The 23186-nt window shown below is 44.9% G+C and overlaps 1 protein-coding gene across 1 annotated transcript in view; it reads right to left on the bottom strand.

Annotated features, from left to right (window-relative positions):
• MTHFSD (methenyltetrahydrofolate synthetase domain containing) overlaps positions 1 to 18677 on the bottom strand; it is a 29860-nt gene extending 11183 nt beyond the window's left edge. The window contains exons 1-4 of the mRNA XM_063438689.1: positions 18540 to 18677; positions 14176 to 14279; positions 12907 to 13020; positions 9319 to 9432 (exon numbers count right to left, since the gene is read on the bottom strand). Of these exons, the coding sequence (XP_063294759.1) occupies positions 9319 to 9432; positions 12907 to 13020; positions 14176 to 14279; positions 18540 to 18567 (360 nt within the window). The 5' untranslated portion in view covers positions 18568 to 18677. The remainder of the gene's footprint in view (positions 1 to 9318; positions 9433 to 12906; positions 13021 to 14175; positions 14280 to 18539) is intronic.
• Between the last annotated feature and the right edge of the window lie 4509 nt (positions 18678 to 23186).

Below are 23186 nucleotides of genomic sequence, written 5' to 3'. Positions count from 1 at the left end.
TCACTCTCACATCAACCCCCGCTCACTCTCACATCAACCCCCGCTCACTCTCACATCACCCCCCCTCCACTCTCACATCACCCCCCCCCCTCCACTCTCACATCACCCCCCCTCCACTCTCACATCACCCCCCCCTCCACTCTCACATCACCCCCCCCTCCACTCTCACATCACCCCCCCTCCACTCTCACATCACCCCCCCTCCACTCTCACATCACCCCCCCTCCACTCTCACATCACACCCCTCCACTCTCACCCTCCTTCTCACATCACCCCCCTTCCTTCTCACCATCACCCCCCTTCCTTCTCACCATCACCCCCCTTCCTTCTCACCATCACCCCGCTCTCCTTCTCACCATCACCCCCCTTTCCCTCTCACCATCACCCCCCTTTCCCTCTCACCATCACCCCCCTTTCCCTCTCACCATCACCCCCCTTTCCCTCTCACCATCACCCCCCTTTCCCTCTCACCATCACCCCCCTTTCCCTCTCACCATCACCCCCCTTTCCCTCTCACCATCACCCCCCTTTCCCTCTCACCATCACCCCCTCACACCATCCCCCGCCGTACACACAACACACTTCAGTCTCAGACAAAAACGCAAACATGCTCACAGAGACATACATTCTCACACACAAGGATACTCTCTGTCAGACACACTCTCAGGCACATACACAGGTAAACTTGTTAGTGGGGCCTCATGTTTGAGTTACGCCTAAGGCCTCATAAAGTCTAGAGCCGCCTCTGCTCAGCAGTCTGTGTGTGTATGGACAGCGCAGTCTGTTTCTGTGTCTGTGTGTGTGTATGGACAGCGCAGTCTGTTTCTGTGTCTGTGTGTGTGTATGGACAGCGCAGTCTGTTTCTGTGTCTGTGTGTGTGTATGGACAGCGCAGTCTGTTTCTGTGTCTGTGTGTGTGTATGGACAGCGCAGTCTGTTTCTGTGTCTGTGTGTGTGTATGGACAGCGCAGTCTGTGTCTGTGTGTGTATGGACAGCGCAGTCTGTGTCTGTGTGTGTGTGGACTCAGCAGTCTGTGTGTGTGTGTGGACTCAGCAGTCTGTGTGTGTGTGTGGACTCAGCAGTCTGTGTGTGTGTGTGGACTCAGCAGTCTGTGTGTGTGTGTGGACTCAGCAGTCTGTGTGTGTGTGTGGACTCAGCAGTCTGTGTGTGTGTGTGGACTCAGCAGTCTGTGTGTGTGTGGACTCAGCAGTCTGTGTGTGTGTGTGTGGACTCAGCAGTCTGTGTGTGTGTGTGTGTGTGGACTCAGCAGTCTGTGTGTGTGTGTGTGTGTGGACTCAGCAGTCTGTGTGTGTGTGTGTGTGTGGACTCAGCAGTCTGTGTGTGTGTGTGTGTGGACTCAGCAGTCTGTGTGTGTGTGTGTGTGTGTGGACTCAGCAGTCTGTGTGTGTGTGTGTGTGTGTGTGGACTCAGCAGTCTGTGTGTGTGTGTGTGGACTCAGCAGTCTGTGTGTGTGTGTGTGTGGACTCAGCAGTCTGTGTGTGTGTGTGTGTGTGTGTGGACTCAGCAGTCTGTGTGTGTGTATGTGTGTGTGTGTGGACTCAGCAGTCTGTGTGTGTGTGTGTGTGTGTGTGTGGACTCAGCAGTCTGTGTGTGTGTGTATGTGTGTGTGTGTGTGTGTGTGTGTGTGTGTGTGTGGACTCAGCAGTCTGTGTGTGTGTGTGTGTGTGTGTGTGGACTCAGCAGTCTGTGTGTGTGTGTGTGTGTGTATGTGTGTGTGTGTGTGTGGACTCAGCAGTCTGTGTGTGTGTGTGTGTGTGTGGACTCAGCAGTCTGTGTGTGTGTGTGTGTGTGTGTGGACTCAGCAGTCTGTGTGTGTGTGGACTCAGCAGTCTGTGTGTGTGTGTGTGTGTGGACTCAGCAGTCTGTGTGTGTGTGTGTGTGTGTGGACTCAGCAGTCTGTGTGTGTGTGTGTGGACTCAGCAGTCTGTGTGTGTGTGTGTGTGTGGACTCAGCAGTCTGTGTGTGTGTGTGTGTGTGGACTCAGCAGTCTGTGTGTGTGTGTGTGTGTGTGGACTCAGCAGTCTGTGTGTGTGTGTGTGTGGACTCAGCAGTCTGTGTGTGTGTGTGTGTGTGGACTCAGCAGTCCGTGTGTGTGTGTGTGTGTGGACTCAGCAGTCTGTGTGTGTGTGTGTGTGTGGACTCAGCAGTCTGTGTGTGTGTGTGTGTGTGGACTCAGCAGTCTGTGTGTGTGTGTGTGGACTCAGCAGTCTGTGTGTGTGTGTGTGTGGACTCAGCAGTCTGTGTGTGTGTGTATGGACTCAGCAGTCTGTATGTGTGTATGGACTCAGCAGTCTGTATGTGTGTATGGACTCAGCAGTCTGTATGTGTGTATGGACTCAGCAGTCTGTATGTGTGTATGGACTCAGCAGTCTGTATGTGTGTATGGACTCAGCAGTCTGTATGTGTGTATGGACTCAGCAGTCTGTATGTGTGTATGGACTCAGCAGTCTGTATGTGTGTATGGACTCAGCAGTCTGTATGTGTGTATGGACTCAGCAGTCTGTATGTGTGTATGGACTCAGCAGTCTGTATGTGTGTATGGACTCAGCAGTCTGTATGTGTGTATGGACTCAGCAGTCTGTATGTGTGTATGGACTCAGCAATCTGTATGTGTGTATGGACTCAGCAATCTTTGTGTGTCTGTATCTAGGACTCAGCAGTCTGTGTGTGTATGAACTCAGCACTCTGTGTATGGACTCAGCAGTCTGTGTGTCTGTCTGTGTGTATATGGACTCAGCAGTCTGTGTGTCTGTCTGTGTGTGTATGGACTCAGCAGTCTGTGTGTCTGTCTGTGTGTATGGACTCAGCAGTCTGTGTGTCTGTCTGTGTGTGTATGGACTCAGCAGTCTGTGTGTGTATGGACTCAGCAGTCTGTATGTCTGTGTGTGTGTGTGTGTGTGTATGGACTCAGCTGTGTGTGTTGGATTCAGCAGTCTGTGTGTAAGTGTAAAAATCAGCCTGTGTGCATTCAGCAACGTCTGTGTGCATTCAGCAACGTCTGTGTGTGTGTGTATTTAGAAGTTTCTCGGTGTTCGTATTTGTGTACTGTGTGTATGTACTCAGCAGTCTATCAATAATTACAATTTTTATTCCTGTGAGTTGTTGTGTAGGAAGGGCCCCAGTGCACTGCTTAGCCCGGGGGCCCTTAACACTGTTAAGATGGTACTGCTTGTGTGTGTCAGTGAGCTTCTATTTATTCAGCATGTGTGTGTCCCTGAAGTTCTTTGCAGTGAGCCTTGTGTTTATACAAGTGAGTTTGTCTGTAGTAAGCCTGTGTGCGAGTCAGAGAGTTTTTTGTCTGTCAGTGAGCCTATTTGCGCATGTCAGTGAGCTTGTGTGCTCACTGTAATATATATATATATATATATATATATATATATATATATATATATATATATATATATATATATATATATATATATATATATATATATCTGTAGGAATGGCATACATTTTTTTTCCAGGGCTGCTTTCCAGTTTGGCTCTGCCAGCCAGTGCGCTTTACCGCTGAATCATCTGTGTGAGCTGCCGCACACTTTAGCCCTGTTACACGCATCTGGGAGCTGCTGTTGACAGGTACTTGTAGTCTAGAGATTGGGACATGGGGTATATGCTCAGCTATCTGTATAATACTATAGTGCTGTTCTCTGTATAATACAGGTCTGTGTCTGTATAATATCCTGGGACAATCAGTGTTCCCTGTATAGTGCTGCTCTCTGTCTTGGGATATTATACACAAACAGATCTGTATTATACAGAGAGCAGCACTATACAGGGAGCACTGACTGTCCCAGGATATTATACACACAGCCATGTATTATACAGAGAGCAACACTATACAGGGTGCACTGACTGTCCCAGGATATTATACACACAGCCATGTAATATACAGAGAGCAACACTATACAGGGAGCACTGACTGTCCCAGGATATTATACACACAGCCATGTAATATACAGAGAGCAACACTATACAGGGAGCACTGACTGTCCTGGGATAATATACACACAGCCATGTATTATACAGAGAGCAACACTATACAGGGAGCACTGACTGTCCCAGGATATTATACACACAGCCATGTAATATACAGAGGGCAACACTATACAGGGAGCACTGACTGTCCTGGGATAATATACACACAGCCATGTATTATACAGAGAGCAACACTATACAGGGTGCACTGACTGTCCCAGGATATTATACACACAGCCATGTAATATACAGAGAGCAACACTATACAGGGAGCACTGACTGTCCCAGGATATTATACACACAGCCATGTATTATACAGAGAGCAACACTATACAGGGAGCACTGACTGTCCTGGGATAATATACACACAGCCATGTATTATACAGAGAGCAACACTATACAGGGAGCACTGACTGTCCCAGGATATTATACACACAGCCATGTATTATACAGAGAGCAACACTATACAGGGAGCACTGACTGTCCCAGGATATTATACACACAGCCATGTATTATACAGAGAGCAACACTATACAGGGAGCACTGACTGTCCTGGGATAATATACACACAGCCATGTATTATACAGAGAGCAACACTATACAGGGAGCACTGACTGTCCCAGGATATTATACACACAGCCATGTAATATACAGAGGGCAACACTATACAGGGAGCACTGACTGTCCTGGGATAATATACACACAGCCATGTATTATACAGAGAGCAACACTATACAGGGTGCACTGACTGTCCCAGGATATTATACACACAGCCATGTAATATACAGAGAGCAACACTATACAGGGAGCACTGACTGTCCCAGGATATTATACACACAGCCATGTATTATACAGAGAGCAACACTATACAGGGAGCACTGACTGTCCTGGGATAATATACACACAGCCATGTATTATACAGAGAGCAACACTATACAGGGAGCACTGACTGTCCCAGGATATTATACACACAGCCATGTATTATACAGAGAGCAACACTATACAGGGAGCACTGACTGTCCTGGGATAATATACACACAGCCATGTATTATACAGAGAGCAACACTATACAGGGAGCACTGACTGTCCCAGGATATTATACACACAGCCATGTATTATACAGAAAGCAACACTATACAGGGAGCACTGACTGTCCCAGGATATTATACACACAGCCATGTATTATACAGAGAGCAACACTATACAGGGAGCACTGACTGTCCTGGGATAATATACACACAGCCATGTATTATACAGAGAGCAACACTATACAGGGAGCACTGACTGTCCCAGGATATTATACACACAGCCATGTATTATACAGAGAGCAACACTATACAGGGAGCACTGACTGTCCCAGGATATTATACACACAGCCATGTATTATACAGAGAGCAACACTATACAGGGAGCACTGACTGTCCTGGGATTATATACACACAGCCATGTATTATACAGAGAGCACTGACTGTCCCAGGATATTATACAGAAAGCAACACTATACAGGGAGCACTGACTGTCCCAGGATATTATACACACAGCCATGTATTATACAGAGAGCAACACTATACAGGGAGCACTGACTGTCCTGGGATAATATACACACAGCCATGTATTATACAGAGAGCAACACTGTAACGGATCACCTGGCACCCCGACTGGGTACCTCCGTTAATGGATGCTCCTAGCGCTTCCTGAGGACTCCAAGCACTCTGGCAGACCCCATAATCACCGAATCCGAGAAACCTTTAAATTCTCCCAAGCGTATGAATGCTGTAGACCATTGAATAGGAACCATACGAATAGGCTTGTACTCCTAGCAGTCAACTGGAACAGCATACATTAAATCCTTCCCCCAATAATGAGACGACACATCACTTTGAGGGTAAAACAGGAACTCTGGACTGGCTCATCCAGCCTGGCTTTTATTACACTAATCCACATACAGGCCACACCCAGGGGGAGGCATAAAATAACCAATCACATACATGGTTCAGCCCACACATCCCCTCCCCTCAGATAACATTAAACTCAATTATCCGGTACACTTTTTCAGCCAAGTTCTGGATGTACCCCAAAACCCGGGGGTACACCTTTAAATCCAGCATCGCTGGATAGCCCTTATTCAGGGGGACAACATATTCAAAATTCAAGTAATTCGGATGAATGGTTCGTGAGATATGGGGTTCCAAAGATTTGACCGACCGCATGGGTAAAGTATCCGAAAACAGTTCCATGCATTTTGGCCCTGCGGTCGGTCACAAACAAGGGAATGAAAACAGGCGAATTGCCTGTGTTATAGAGCCTGGAGAGGGTTTGAATGAATTCCCTTGTTTATGGGGCTCTTTCTACCGAACGGCGGGTCATTCGGTAGTTTCCATACGAATTTCTGGAAGTATGGAGGTCTCAGCGGTGTTTGCCTAGTCAAGTGTCCGATTTTAGTTCCAGACACTCGACGGCAAAACACCGCTGTTCGGTAGTTTAAGATGGCCGCCGCCACGTGTTTGTTTCCCGAATGGCGGCCACCCAGAGGACAAAGACCACACTGCACTGATTGCCAATTACCTGTTTGCAACATTGTTGCAAACGGTAATTGGAGGCACACTCATTCCTGGGTGGTCTGGTTGTTCGGTAGTTTCACTCAATATACTGAATGGAGTGATTCTACCGAACAATCAGAATGCTGCATACAAATCACCCAGGATAAACTTAACACATCTATAAATACATATATAATATTACAGGCAGTACACTTGAATATGCTTCACAATCTTAAAGGGACAGTAGTCCCAAAAGTCCCAATATGTCCATAGATGCTGTTAAAAGGGCCAGTAGCAGCAATATACAGTACAATATGCCCCAAATAACCCAGGGGCCATAGTCAGTAGGTAGGAGGCTAGCAAACAGGCTTCTCCGGGGCCCAGTGGCGAGGTTGGTTTCGCCACAAACACTATACAGGGAGCACTGACTGTCCCAGGATATTATACACACAGCCATGTATTATACAGAAAGCAACACTATACAGGGAGCACTGACTGTCCCAGGATATTATACACACAGCCATGTATTATACAGAGAGCAACACTATACAGGGAGCACTGACTGTCCTGGGATAATATACACACAGCCATGTATTATACAGAGAGCAACACTATACAGGGAGCACTGACTGTCCCAGGATATTATACACACAGCCATGTATTATACAGAAAGCAACACTATACAGGGAGCACTGACTGTCCCAGGATATTATACACACAGCCATGTATTATACAGAGAGCAACACTATACAGGGAGCACTGACTGTCCTGGGATAATATACACACAGCCATGTATTATACAGAGAGCAACACTATACAGGGAGCACTGACTGTCCCAGGATATTATACACACAGCCATGTATTATACAGAGAGCAACACTATACAGGGTGCACTGACTGTCCCAGGATATTATACACACAGCCATGTATTATACAGAAAGCAACACTATACAGGGAGCACTGACTGTCCTGGGATATTATACACACAGCCATGTATTATACAGAGAGCAACACTATACAGGGAGCACTGACTGTCCCAGGATATTATACACACAGCCATGTATTATACAGAGAGCAACACTATACAGGGAGCACTGACTGTCCCAGGATATTATACACACAGCCATGTAATATACAGAGAGCAACACTATACAGGGAGCACTGACTGTCCCAGGATATTATACACACAGCCATGTATTATACAGAGAGCAGCACTGTACAGGGAGCACTGAATGTCCCAATTTCTCAAATGTTGGCAACTATGGCACTATATCAAGGGAAATGTTCTTTTTTTTTTTAATAATCCCTGGTGGAAAATAATGAATCCTCCACCAGGGATTATAAAAAACAAAAAAACAAACACATTGTGTCGGGGGCGGGGCTTAACATGCGGCAGGGGCGGGGGCAAACTGCGGCGAGGGCGGGGTTAAATGTGCCCCCCTACTTTTGTCCCTGGCCCACCATGTGCCCCCCCTAAAAATGAATCCAAGAGACGCCACTGCTTGGATGTCTGACCCCACTCGAGATTGCTCAGGTTGGGATTTGGCGGCCATCTTGGGCTCGGCCTGCAGGCTTCGCTCCGGCAGCGGTTCGGAGTGCTGTAGATATGGAGGTTTCCCCAGCGGGGACCGGGATAACCCCCCACCGGTCCAGAGGGGGGGGGGATACGGGGTATCAGCAGGGCCACTGCTTAAAGTGGTCCACATGTTGGGAGGTCGGCCGCCTCTCCCTGTCATGAGGTCGCCTTCTGTGCTAGGCCGCATGTGAGGAGCGTGGTTTATCTCTTCAGAAGTATACAATGCTTGTATCCACGAGCTCCCACTCGGTTCAGTAATAATCAGTCATGGTGCAGGGCTGTAGAATTCACGGTTATGGCCAGTAATTGCCAAGTTTTAGCTTAGTTTTATCAGAGACACAGAGACACACACGTCTGGCCAGCTCGGCTGCTAGGCCTCGCCCCCGATTCGGGTACCTTTAATACAATACTAAAAGTCTTCCTCATTTATTTTTTGTGGCAGCAGATATTGGAAATTGGACATTCTGGAATATGATAAAAAGGAAACTAATGTTCCAATTAAAAATGGAGGAAGGATTCAAAAAAGAACTTGGAGATAAAAAGCCTTGATATCAAAATTTGGATTAAAAAGCTTGCTGAGTTTTGAGTGATTTCTAATTAAGCCTTTGTCATCCTTTGTCTTTTCGTTTGTTGTTTTGTTCTCTCTCTCTCGTCTCTTCTTTTCTTGTAAAGGCAATAATGTTGAGATTGTCTAATGCTGTACAAGTTTTGTATAAATGGAACAAACAAGTAAAGTGAAACATAAAGGAAATGGAGAGGAAGGGAAAGTAACATTTACAGGAAAAAAAAGCCATTATTATTGGCTGAAATAAGAGATTAGTGAAGTTTTGAAGATTTTAGAATAAATCATTTGTTGTCCGTTTTGAGACAAATTAGTAATAATGCCTGGATTATAACGGAGTTGGAACTGTAAGCTGGAGGGGCTAGGAAAACTCAACACTTATTATGTTTTTATTTTCCTTTTGTACTGTGGTATTTATTTTTTCGGTATTACATAGATCTAACTAATATTTTATAGATTTGTTTCTTGTTTTTTTCATATCAGAACGCCGATGATTTGTCGTGTCCTATTTTTATTAAAAACCTAATAAAAAGAAGGTTTTTGTGTTTAGAAATATGGTTTAAGACTGCGCTTTGTCAGACAATTTTCCGAACACCATCCAGTGGTAGCAGATTTCGCTATTTACACCATAGTATGTGCTGTACCTGTGGAGTGGAGCACATTTTCAGCATTTCTTTGCCAGCCCTAGCCGGTGGGGTGATCCTGTTAAACAGCCCTTTTCGAAGCCGTGGAGTCGGCACAAGCAATATTTTATGAGCCTGTGGATAGGAAAGATATGAGGTTAAATAAAATATAACATTTCCAGCAGTAACCCTGCTTAATATTTTACTGTTATTCGTTTTATCAGCAGACTTGATGCCGTCAAGGTTTACAGCTGCCATGGCTCCACATATCCTCGTTTACAGTGAATAGAATCAGGATCCACTAAAGGGAAGCCAGTATTTATACCCGTTTCATTACTTCTGCTACAACTAGTTATGGAATCACATCTCTTCATCCACAAACACAACAGCAAATATTCAGCAACTTTGTGGACAAAAAGAGTTTCCTCCTTCTGATTGAAGCAATATCAGCGGCTTCCTCCTCCCATGCCCTCTCTGTTTATTGTTTTCCCCCTTTCTCCCTAATTTTTATAATTGTACTAAACCGTGAGCAATTTTATGCTGTTTTGCTCTTTTAAAATAAAGAATAATAAATAAAAAAAAATACATTGTTTTACTTTCTCACCAAATACCCATTGGCCTAACAGCTTCTGAAACAATCACGTGAGTATGAATTGTTGCTAAGAATTTAAATAGACACTCAGTGCTGGAGTGGACTCTTCAGTTTTTAAAAGTAATCTCTCACGTGGAAATGGTATATTTCTACTCTGGACGCCTCCTTCCAATCTAGAATTAGAGCAACTTTGGAGTACACGGTATGGTTCTCGGCCGGAGGGGTGCAGGGACGAGACACTTTGGGTATGGTGTCCTGTGCTACTCATCCATAGCTCTGTTTATTGTTCGTACGGCCGGGGATGTTCATTGGGCCGGTAATTGTATATAGTTATTGACTTTGAAAAAGTTTTACTTTCTTTTAAGCTTTAGGTTAAACTTTAATTGATTTTGTAACGTGGCTAACGCTGGACCCTGTCCAAAGTCTATGAGCTGCTTGCCAACGCAGGGAAATGTAATTCTCCCATGTTAAAGCACTATACCGGGGGCGGAGCCAGCGCCTGAGCGAGAGAGTCGCAGCTTTCAACAGCTCCGACACCGAGACCCGTTAAACTTGGTGTTTTAACCCTAAAAGCGAATTCCGGGACCAACTATTTGGACCTCCGGACTCCTCCAGATATGGGGAAAAAGACAAAAAAAAGCCGGGCTGATCCTACCTCCGGATCGCAAGATATCGCCAACTTTCTACGCCCGACTCAAAGAAACGAGCCCGCCAAGATGGCGCCGCATGAGGCCTACACCACGCAATCCTCAGATGAGGAGAGCCTGTCCGACCCTGCCTGCGTTCCCGGCGGGACACTACACAAAGCCCCAAAGTCGCACGATCTCGGAGACGCAGCTCCAGCTACAAAAGCTGATATAAAGACCCTGATGCTGAACATAAAAGCAATGTTTGACGCCGACATGGCGCTCGTCCACAGTGAGATCTCCACGCTGTCTGGCCGCATGACAACGGCTGAGGAGTCCCTCAAGAGTACCAGGGTGGCACAATCAGCCACGGATGCATCATTGGGGTCTCTCCAAAAACAATGCGCGACGCTGACGGCCCAGATGGCCGGCATGGAGGACAAGGCAAAGGCCAGAAACCTGAGAATCAGGGGGGTGCCCGAATCGGTCACTAACGCAGAGCTGCCGCACTACTGCAGGAGGCTTGTGGCTACGCTGCTGATCCCAAAGCAGGCCAAGCAAGTGGGGCTAGACTCCTGCTTCCGACTGCCTAAAGCTGCTAAAGCGCCAGAGGAAGCACCCAGAGACGTGCTCATCAAATTTAACCGGGACTCAGACAGAGGGACTTTGATGGGCGCCGCTAAGGGCTCCCCAACGGTGATCTTTGAGGGGGACACCCTGACGTTCTATAGGGACCTCTCCAGGCAGACCCTCACATGGCGCAGATCCCTCCGACAGGTGACTACACTGCTGCGAGAGAATTCCATCACGTACAAATGGGGGCAACACCGCCTCATCATGGAGCAGGCCGGCAAGACCTCTTACCTCTCCCATATCTCCGAGGCACCCAGCTTCCTCAGACCGCTAGGACTTACTCTCCCTACAGCATCTGCGAGTACTCGGCCAACGTGGAACGTAGAGGACATAACCCCGTTTGCGCCCAGAGACTTGGTCCCGAAGGCGGCAGGCCGTTTGACCCGAGCTCATGGCCCAGCGGACTTACTACCCACTTTTGACCCACACGGGTCGATAATACAGGACGTTGACCTGGACTCTCTGTTAAAGCCTAAGTACTTGTGTTACCACAGCAGTTTTATTTTACATTACTATATGTTTAATTTCTGAGCGCATGTTTAGCCTTAGTTCATACCATACCCCCATCATGGCACTACAATTCTAGCATTAAGCGTCAATGGTAGTCACTAACACATGCTCACTGGCTCCGTAAGCAAACAGGGTGAGATGACATTTAAGCCGTTTCCTCCCCACCTTTCTTTGGTTGCTCAGGCGGCCTCAGGCCACATTCCCACGAGTTGTTAACTTTAAACCTGAGGGCCCCTTTAAATACTACACCCCGACGTCCTTGAGCAGGGCCCACCCAGCTGGCGCCACGCACCCTCACACCAAACGGCATTCTGGCTAACAACCAGGCAAGAGGTGTACTAGCTTAGATAATATCAATAAAAAAGGGTAGCCTAGCAAATGTGTAATAGATGCCATTAGACTTTCTTGTTAGTCTTATATGTGTTGTACAATGTGAAAACATTACACTTGATGTACAGTTGACTTATACTCTGCATACCCGCAAAAATAAAGAATTTATAAAAAAAAAAAAAAAGCACTATACCTGGTGTCAATAACTCCAATACACTTTTTTTTTCTCCTCTCTTTAGTTTATTGTATAGAATCTAGATCCTTATTTTTTAAAATTCCATGGGCTCTCTACAGGGACGATTTTTGTGTCTTCTCAGTAGGGGAGCCTCTGCTCCCTTCGTCAGGTACTTGTATTTGGTACACACTGTGTGTCAAGGTGTGTATCTGTGTGTCTGATATACACACACACACACACACACACACACACACTTTTGGCACATACAAGCACAGATATCCACACCTTGACACACACCGGCACATACAAAAAACGTTGCAATTTAAAAAACAATTTCATGGGGGGGAGGGGAGGGGTTTCCACAATGTTGATACGCTATGTCAAAGGGTTCCACGGAAAAAAATTGGGACCCTTGCTATAACCCAACATACTCGCTACTCATTTCAGAGATCTCAGAAATATGAAAGGCTGTGTGGGTTCTTTATGATTGAAACATTTCAGGTTATACATACAAGTCTCTAAAGTTAGAGTGTTAACTCACTGAGCTAGCATCAGCTTGCTACTACTTAAAGCGAACGTTGCAAACACAACACATAAGTACGTTGTTTCTAACGTCCTGGACCTTTAGCAAGGTAATGCCTTATTTATCAAGGCAATGCCAAGCAAATGCTTTCCAAACGTCTGTGTTTTCCCTGACCTTCTGGGATACAAAAGACAGAATAGTGTAAACACGAATTACTTACATCCAGGGTGAGGAAGCGGGCATTCTTATGAGGGCTATCAGGGTCAATCTTAACCGTCCTGGCATCGTGGAATTCTGGCAAGCTCAGCAGCTTTTCACAAGCATGGGATGCCCCCTGTGTTAGGAAAGAAGTTGGCAAACTAATACAGGTCTGCTGAAGTAGATCAGTCAACTATAATTTTATTTCCATATGTTAGCTTAACGGTACATTAGAGGAATACTCCAAGCACCATAACCACTACAGAATGCTGTAGTGGTTATGTTGCCAAGAATGCCGTTTTAGAACTTTTTGACTTCTTACCTGGGGTCCACTGGGCACAGCTCCGTAACTCAACTACAGGGAGTGACGCACAGCTGACTCCAAGTAATAAGTCAAACCAATCTAAAACTGTTTGACTGCTTAAATGTGCGGGCACTCTTGACACCATAGCCACTCTAACATGCTGTAGTGGTTATGGTGCTTGGAATGTTCATTTAATATATATATATATATATATTTATTTTTTTACAAGTCTGCTATGTGAGTTCAAGTATTTACTGCCATTACTTTAAAGATAAAAAAAAACCCACAAAATATATAAAAAAAAAAAAAAAAAAAAAAAAAAAACTTTCCTTGTTCCAGAACGGAGAGACTCCATACTGCATCCGACTCCTCACTGTATCCGACTCCTCGTCCTGTGAAGTCATCAAGCTTGATGACTTGTCTCATAGAGAAATATTAAGGACATACTGTATGCAAGACGTTGCAATCAGCTTATAGAGAAGCATTGAATGCTATTATATATTTCATATATCACAAACTCAGCTGGACAGTTAATAAATCCTGTAATCTGAATGCTGTGACCTGTGTAGGGGCGACTGATGAATCTAGGATTCTGTGTCTTTGAACATTAAACGCAATGCATACGGTTTTAGTTTCCCCATGTCTCACAGTTTTTTTTATACTTAATGGTGAATGGCCTCAGGGCCATCATAAATACATTATATACAGTTATGACATTCTACTAATTAGATCAAAGGATTCTAATCTTTCCCATTTTCTGTACCCCCTTTTCATTTACTTCCCTCATCCTTATTTTTAATATGCACATTTTATACAGGCCCAATATATATATATTCACTACCTCAATCGAAGTTTGTATTCCCATAGTCTGTGTGAAATTGAACAGGTAAATTCCCTTCTCCACCTGGCAGGCCACATGGCAGATACAGTTAGCAAGTCACCTGATACACATACAATACAACAATGTCTATAATTATCTTACTATACCTTGAAGTTGGGTATCCGATTATGAACGGGTCTTGGAAAGTCTGCCAAATCATTCTTCTCAATATAATCCCAAACCTTCTGCCGAATGTCCGATTTGCTGCACCCTTAAATAAAATCAATAAAGGAATAGAATAAATTGATATAAAATAATATTACAGCCAAGTTCTCTACTTCTGGATGATGGGAACTGGGAATGTGTGTGTTAGTAAGAAGACATTGTTCAGTCCGTCCCAAAAAGTCAGAGTAAAAGGACCACTATAGGCACCCAGGCCACTTCAGCTCAATGAAGTGGTCTGGGTGCCAGGTCCCCCTAGTTTTAACCCTGCAGCTGAAAACATAGTAGGTTCAGAGAAACTGCTATGTTTACACTTCAGGGTTAATCCAGCCTCTAGTGGCCGTCTCTCTGACAGCCACTAGAGGCGCTTACGCAATTTACACGGAGTAAATCGTACTTATCTGACGCTGGATGTCCTCACACAGTCCAGCCGCGCATGCACATTCGGCAGCTCGGAAGCTGACGTTCGATGGAGGAGAGGTCGCCAGTGTCGAGAAAGCCTGGAGCTGGATTACAGTAAGCAAATAAATGGTTACTAGGTAACTAGGGATCTATAGCGTTAGGAATACATATTTGTATTCCTTACGCTATAGTGTTCTTTTAGAGGATATGACATGTTCATTGTTTTGTGCCATGTGAAACACCTATTCGTGACTTTATGATATAAGAGGGAACAGCAGCACCTAAACCACAGTGGGGAAGTGAATCGGTTTGGAGAATTCATTCGGAATGTCTGGTTAGCTTGTTTCCTATCAGACAGCTCAAGGTTACTCACCAAAGGGCTTATTCAATAAACACCACATTGTAGTGAATAGGAATCTAAATGTCAAAATTTGGACTAAAATAACTGAATTTGATTAAATTTGAAAAGAAAGGGGCGGAGCCTAGCTTCCAGGCTGAACAGACGTGCAGACACCAAGCTCCCGACCAAAACTGCCATATGGGTGAAATAAAACCCAAATATCGAGCACGTCCACGATCTGGAGGAAAACCAGCAAAAAGGGGACACCCGGGGGAACACTCTGATACCCGACTCAAGCTTGAAACTAACCAGGAACCCTGAAATCCTGCAGAGGCCTACCTGGGACCGAAACGGGGAGAGGCGGCCGCTCTCCTCGCTAGAGAACAGGCCTACAGACTGCTATCACCTCGCAACTCATAACCCCCCCCCCCCTTTGGACCGGCGGGGGACATCCCGGTCCAAACAGAACGCCTGGAACATAAGCTACGAATCTAGAGCCAAGAGGCCAGAACGGGAAAGACTGGTGAACCACGCGACACCTCAAAATGGCCGCCGCGACACAAACCCAGTGCGACCCTGCAAGCCAGACAGACCAGAGCTGGACGGAGGCCTTTCAAGCCCGCTTTGATGCTATTTGCCAAGCCTTTTGGGACCGCATTGCCAAGCGTGAATCCCTACCTAAACCTCCCGAGACGGAACTCACCGGCCAAGCAGCAGCGGACTCCTGTCCATCTTCTGGGCTGGGAGCCCAACCAGAGAAACCTCCAGGCCGCAGTCCAACCACCCGCGGGGAAGACCACAAATCGGAAACCCCAGGGACCCACGATCCAACCTCACGTCGAAGGCGGATCCACGGACGAAGGGCGATAGCTCCCTTAACAGCCCGGAGCTGTAGGGACGGAGACCCATTCTGCTGCACACAGCGTCTGCAACACGAGCCCGGCAACCCACACTCCCGCATACCGGAGAGAGGCATCGTTATAGCCGACCGGGAACCAGATTTTCCACGATGGCAGGCACAGGGCATTGGCTGAGGACGGCTAATTACATACTCAACGGCCCATCTACTGAAGCCCAACACCGGTCTGGACCCTGACAAACCTAATGTGGACACTGTTAATCTATGTAAAGTATGGCTTACACACACTCACCCACACTATAGACGGCGAGGATAACTCCCCACCATAACTTTTTGTTTTATTATTATTGTTTAAGCTGACACCCAAACCAGCGTGCTCCTAAAGCCTGAGAACACTACCTTAGAATATTTCACAAAAATAGAAATGCCACTGATGTTTATGATAAAAAAAAAAAATAATTGTGCTGATATTTCCTCATGCTGACCAATTGTTACCATATGTCGGATTATATACTTGTCAATGCTGTTGGGGCATGACAAGCCTGCTTGTTCTATTTTCATGCACTCCAAAAATAAAGAATTAAAAAAAAAAAAAAAAAAAATTTGAAAAGAAAAAACAGCAAATGCTTTGGAAACAATCCCCAGCTCTGCTATAGTCTCAGCTCGGAGATTTCCCCCCGGAATTTTGCCGTATTTTAATTTGCACATTCATTTTGAATTTCAGACTTTAATGAAAAACTGTCTTCGTATTATTTACAGGAATAGAATGCTCTGCCGGACTTGCCTTCAGGGTTTATGTAATATTACAGTATAAAGTGGAGGAGCTGCATTCTCCAATAAGGGATGTATAGATCTGCACGTATCACAGTACAAGGTGTCAGCTACAAGTTATTTTATTTATATGCACAAACTAAGAAAGGAGCCAATCTGAAGAGGAAGGTGGATACTGAAAGTCTAGGCTGAGGGAGAAACAAGAATCCAGGGAAAGGTGGTGATAGATGGGAATATGTAATGATGGGGTTCACTGCTACTGAAGTGATGGGGGGGGGTCTTAAAGGATTGTGTCAGCGACAGCACAGTCTTGTGATTCCCAGATCCTGCACGTCTTTCACATGACTTTTCCAAGATGGGTATGCAACATTCAATACATGATACAGTGTCCTTAGCCCCCAAACACGGAGCTACTACTCCCACTACTCTCATCCATAAATACAGCCACAGAGTTATTAATGCAGTTATAACCAGGCGGTGGAGTGAGTCTGCACTGCTAATTATCTTGGATTTAAAGACTTATAATATCAGCAGCCCCCATAGAAAGAATTACCTGAATGTTAGCAGCCCCCCCAATAGAAAGAATTACCTGAATGTTAGCAGCCCCCCCATGGAAAGACTTACCTGAATGTTAGCAGCCCCCCCCCCATGGAAAGACTTACCTGAATGTTAGCAGCCCCCCCAATAGAAAGAATTACCTGAATGTTAGCAGCCCCCCCCATGGAAAAACTTACCTGAATGTTAGCAGCCCCCCCAATAGAAAGACTTACCTGAATGTTAGCAGCCCCCCCAATAGAAAGACTTACCTGAATGTTAGCAGCCCCCCCCATAGAAAGACTTACCTGAATGTTAGCAGCCCCCCCCATAGAAAGACTTACCTGAATGTTAGCAGCCCCCCCCCCCCCATAGAAAGACTTACCTGAATGTTAGCAGCCCCCCCATAGAAAGACTTACCTGAATGTTAGCAGCCCCCCCATAGAAAGACTTACCTGAATGTTAGCAGCCCCCCCATAGAAAGACTTACCTGAATGTTAGCAGCCCCCCCCATAGAAAGACTTACCTGAATGTTAGCAGCCCCCCATAGGAAGACTCACCTGGTTTCAGCCCCCCCCCCATAGAAAGACTTCCCTGAATGTTAGCAGCCCCCCCATAGAAAGACTTCCCTGAATGTTAGCAGCCCCCCCATAGAAAGACTTACCTGAATGTTAGCAGCCCCCCCATAGAAAGACTTACCTGAATGTTAGCAGCCCCCCCATAGAAAGACTTACCTGAATGTTAGCAGCCCCCCCATAGAAAGACTTACCTGAATGTTAGCAGCCCCCCCATAGAAAGACTTACCTGAATGTTAGCAGCCCCCCCATAGAAAGACTTACCTGAATGTTAGCAGCCCCCCCCATAGAAAGACTTACCTGAATGTTAGCAGCCCCCCCATAGAAAGACTTACCTGAATGTTAGCAGCCCCCCCATAGAAAGACTTACCTGAATGTTAGCAGCCCCCCCATAGAAAGACTTACCTGAATGTTAGCAGCCCCCCCATAGAAAGACTTACCTGAATGTTAGCAGCCCCCCCATAGAAAGACTTACCTGAATGTTAGCAGCCCCCCATAGGAAGACTCACCTGGTTTCAGCCCCCCCCCCCCATAGAAAGACTTCCCTGAATGTCAGCAGCCCCCCCCATAGAAAGACTTACCTGAATGTTAGCAGCCCCCCATAGAAAGACTTACCTGAATGTTAGCAGCCCCCCCATAGAAAGACTTACCTGAATGTTAGCAGCCCCCCATAGGAAGACTCACCTGGTTTCAGCCCCCCCCCCCCCCCATAGAAAGACTTCCCTGAATGTCAGCAGCCCCCCCCATAGAAAGACTTACCTGAATGTTAGCAGCCCCCCCATAGAAAGACTTACCTGAATGTTAGCAGCCCCCCATAGGAAGACTCACCTGGTTTCAGCCGAATAGCTGGCTCCATGATGTGAATCTGAGACTTTATGAAAGCTATCACATGCAGTGACCACACAGCTTCCTACAACACAGCTGACAGCAAAACATGTTCAGAACTACGGGGCGTCTCTAGGGTCAAACTAGTTACACTAGCACAACCCTCTCAACTAAGCAAACACTGTAATTATTCATTGTGTTTAGCTGTCACCTGGCTGAGGATATTTTATATCAGATCTATTTAAACTAGTCTGGCTGTAGTCCAGCCCTGCTTGAAATGGATGAAAGCAAACACTGCATCATTTTACATTAAAATAAATAATAATTAAATAAAAGAGGCAACAATAGAAACTATTTAACCCCTTAGGGACTGAGACAAATGTACACGTTGTGAACAAAACAAAACGTAAACAAAACCTGGCATTTGCGCTATATGTCTGTCACCTCTTTCATATTAAATGCACCCACCCTTATTATATATCATTTTATTCAGGGGAAACAGGGCTTTCATTTAATATCAAATATTTAGCTGTGAAACATAATTTAATATGAAAAAAATGGGAGAAAATAAGAATTTACATTTTCTTTTAGTTCTACGTGACATTCTAACTTTGAATGTCATAATACTGTTTGCTTTTACTGCAATAAAATACACATATTTGTATTCAGCAAAGTCTCACGTGTAAAACAGTGCCCCCTATGTACAGGTTTTATGGTGTTTTGGGAAGGTACAGGGTCAAATATAGCGTGTTACATTTTTTAGTTTTCTCACATTGAATTTTGCCAGATTGGTTACGTTGCCTTTGAGGCCGTATGGTAGCCCAGGAATAAGAATTACCCCCATGATGGCATACCATTTGCAAAAGTAGACAACCCAAGGTATTGCAAATGAGGTATGTCCAGTCTTTTTTAATAGCCACTTAGTCACAAACACTGGCCAAAATGGCGTTTAAATTAGTTTTTTGCATTTTTCACACACAAACAAATATTAACACTAACTTTGGCCAGTGTTTGTGACCAAGTGGCTACTAAAAAAGACTGGACATACCCCATTTGCAATACCTTGGGTTGTCTACTTTTGCAAATGGTATGCCATCATGGGGGTAATTTTCATTCCTGGGCTGCCGTACGGTCTCAAAGGCAACATAACCAACCTGTCGAATTTCAATGTGAAAAAACTGAAACGCAAGCCTTATATTTGACTCTGTAACTTTTGAAAACACCATAAAACCTGTACATGAGGGGTACTGTTATACTCGGGAGACTTTACTGAACACAAATATTAGTGTTTCAAAACAGTAAAACGTATCACAACAATTATATCATCCATGTAAGTGCCATTTGTGTGTGAAAAATGCAAAAAATGTCTCTTTCACTGACAATATCGTCGTTGTAATACATTTTACTATTTTAAAACACTAATATTTGTGTTCAGCGAAGTCTTCCGAGTAAAACAGTACCCCCCATGTACAGGTTTTATGGTGTCTTGGAAAGTTACAGGGTTAAATATAGCGCTAGCAAATTAAATTCACTGGACTTTTGGCCTGGGTTGTCAGGCAGGTCCAGCTAATTGTAATTAATAAAATGACCTAATTATGAAATTTTATTACATAAATATATACGTAGAATTATTATATATATATATATATATATATATATATATATGTGTGTGTGTGTGTGTATATATATATATATATATATATATCTATATATATATGTGTATAGAATTTTTTAAAATTATTTTTATTTATATATAGGTATATATAGTGATATATACGTATATACTTATGTATATAGGTATATATATTATTTTGTTCTACATGTATTTTAATATCAATATAAATATATATATATATATATTAATATTAAAAGTACAGTTAGAACTTATTTACACATGTATATATATTTTTTATATTTTTATTATTTTTGTAATTTTATTTTTTAATGTATTTACCAATTTTTTTATATTATATATAAATATATATATAATGAAAATTATAAATATATTTAATCAATATCATTGTACGTGTATTTTGATAATTTATATAATTATATCAATATTAATATTAAAATACACTTAGACAGTGTATGTGTATGTATGTATATGTGTATATATATATATATATATATACACTTATATATATTTATTATATGTATAATTTAAGTATATATTATTTATTTTTACACGGTTTTAACTTTATTTCATTTTATTTTCAGGCAGCAGGGGGAGTACCTGTCATTACAGGCACTCCCCCGGCTGGCAATGCCTTGGACGGCTATGTCGTCCATGTGATCGTGAGGTCCTCGTGATCACATGGCCAAGGGGGGCTGCAGAGGACAGAGGGGGACTCCCTGGGCTCCCAGGTCAGTCCCCAAACCGCGATCGACGGCGACCGGGTAAGTAGAAAAGATGGCTTGGGCGTTCTATGCCGCCCTCCGGCGTTTAGAGCCGGTTCCCTAAGGACGGCATAGAACGCCCGCCGTCCTTAAGGGGATGAATTGCAAAACAAAATAAACTAAAAATAAAGGAAAGCATAAATAAATAATGTTATTGAATTTTTAATGTCACCACTTGCCAAATCGTTAATAGTACCTGCCTCACCCTGTCCTCGCAAGCTCGCTGTCTTGCTGTTATCGTAGATCCTGGCCTCACCATTGTGCCTCATATCCAGTCTGTTGCTAAAACCTGTCAATTCCACCTTAAAAACATCGCCCGTATACGTCCCTCTCTTACACAAGATGCTGCCAAGGAGCTTGTGCATGCTCTGGTACTCTCTCGATGGATTACTGTAATTCTCTCCTAGTTGTTCTCCCCAGAAACCGCACTGCCGCACTACAATCTGTAATGAAAGCTGCCGCCAGACTGATCTTACTCACCTGTCGCTCCTCCCATACCTCACCCCTTTATCAATCCTTACATTGAAGTCATTTCAAAACACTAACCCTTACCTACCCAACTCTAGCCCCTGTTATATTTCTTCACTGGCTCGTAGGTAAGCCTCTTCTCGGTCTCTCCGTTCTGCCGGTGACCACTTCCTGTCCGCTGCTCGCACCCTTTCTGCTAATTCGCACTTGCAGGAATTTTCACGGGCGGCTCCTTTCCTTTGTAACCTGTTCCTGTAAACCCGGGATGGTCTTGCAGCCTGCTTCGACAGACACAACGAGTGTAGTGGGTCTGGAGGAAACATTTCCAGAATTCACACAGGGCTTGAGTTTGTGGAACACATTTTTATTCCACACACAGTGACGACCCATGGCAACTCTCTGACGGCCGTGCGCCTTGCGAGAGTTATTGAGCGCGAGGAGCTGTAATGTACAGATGCAGTGTGCTGGGCCCCCTGCAATTACAAAATATTTGATATCTGGTTCAATTTTCGTAAGGAACAAACGAAGGTCTCCTCTTTCGGTGATATTCAGACGACTTCTCTATTTGCGCATAATATGATTTCTCATCTGTGTGTCAGCTCCCCTCCTCTCCCTCCTCAATTCCCCTCACCACCTTTCCCCTACCCTTTTTTTAATTTTTTTTTAACCTTCCTTATAGCAATGCCCAGTAGGAAGGCTGAGCTAGGTATCCCACTTACTATTACTTACTATAGCCCACTATAACAGACAGGCACACATACATACATACAGACACACACAAGACACACATACATACAGACAGACAGGCACACACATACATACAGACACACAGACAGGCACACACACATAAGACATGCATACAGACACACACATACAAAGACACACACATAAGACATACATACAAAGACACATACACAAACAAACACACATTATATTTAAGTCACCCTCCTGTTTCCTACCTTTAAGGTGCAGGAGGGTGACTTTCCCTGGGGTCCAGTGGTGGCTCAGGTGGATGGGAGTCAGAGTTCCCACTCTGACTCCCTCCTCCTCCTTCCTCCCGCGCGGGCTCTCTGAATGCTGGGAGGAGTGACCAGGGAATCACTTCCTCCCAGCAGAGATGATGTCATCACAGGGGGCCCGGTCGCGCTGTAAAGCTCACAGCGCTGACCGGGCCCCCTCACAATACACATCCATCGGGTGGCCCTGACAGCATGGGCCCCCCGATGGACCCCTCCATATGCGGCCCCGGCGGTTTGCCGCGCGGGCCGGGGCCGCAGGTGGTGATGGCGGTACCCGGTCGGCTCGCGCCCGCCCGCTCACCCAATCTCTCAAAATTAAAAAATCCCTACCGCCCACCTGGAATCCTGAAACGCCCACTAGTGGGCGGTAGGGACCAGGTTGATGACCCATGGTATAGACCTAAACCTATACTTATATTACCTTGCCTTGCCCCATCCCCGGCTCCGCTAACACCAGTACTATGAAACAGGGATTTTCTACCAGGAATAAGAGCACGGAACTTTGGGGGAAAGAAAAGGCAGACATACAAAGGTACTTCGATTTATACCCAGATGATCATATAGTGACCTCAAGCCTGGGAGAGACCTAGGCACCAAGGATTATTTTTTAGATAATTGAAGTTAAAGATTTTGGTACTCGACAGGGGGTCAAGGCAGTAGCAGCCTCCTCAGCCACACTATTCAAGAAATTATGCCTAATGGAAACACGGCAGAAGGGGCTTATCATCACTCTTCACAACCACTTTAGCCCTTAGGGCCAGGACTG

The sequence above is a fragment of the Pelobates fuscus genome, chromosome 12, assembly GCF_036172605.1.
Source record: "Pelobates fuscus isolate aPelFus1 chromosome 12, aPelFus1.pri, whole genome shotgun sequence".
In the NCBI taxonomy this organism is placed as follows: Eukaryota; Metazoa; Chordata; class Amphibia; order Anura; family Pelobatidae; genus Pelobates; species Pelobates fuscus.
Note: the sequence above shows the minus strand (reverse complement) of the source record. Positions and strands in the feature narration are given on the sequence as shown.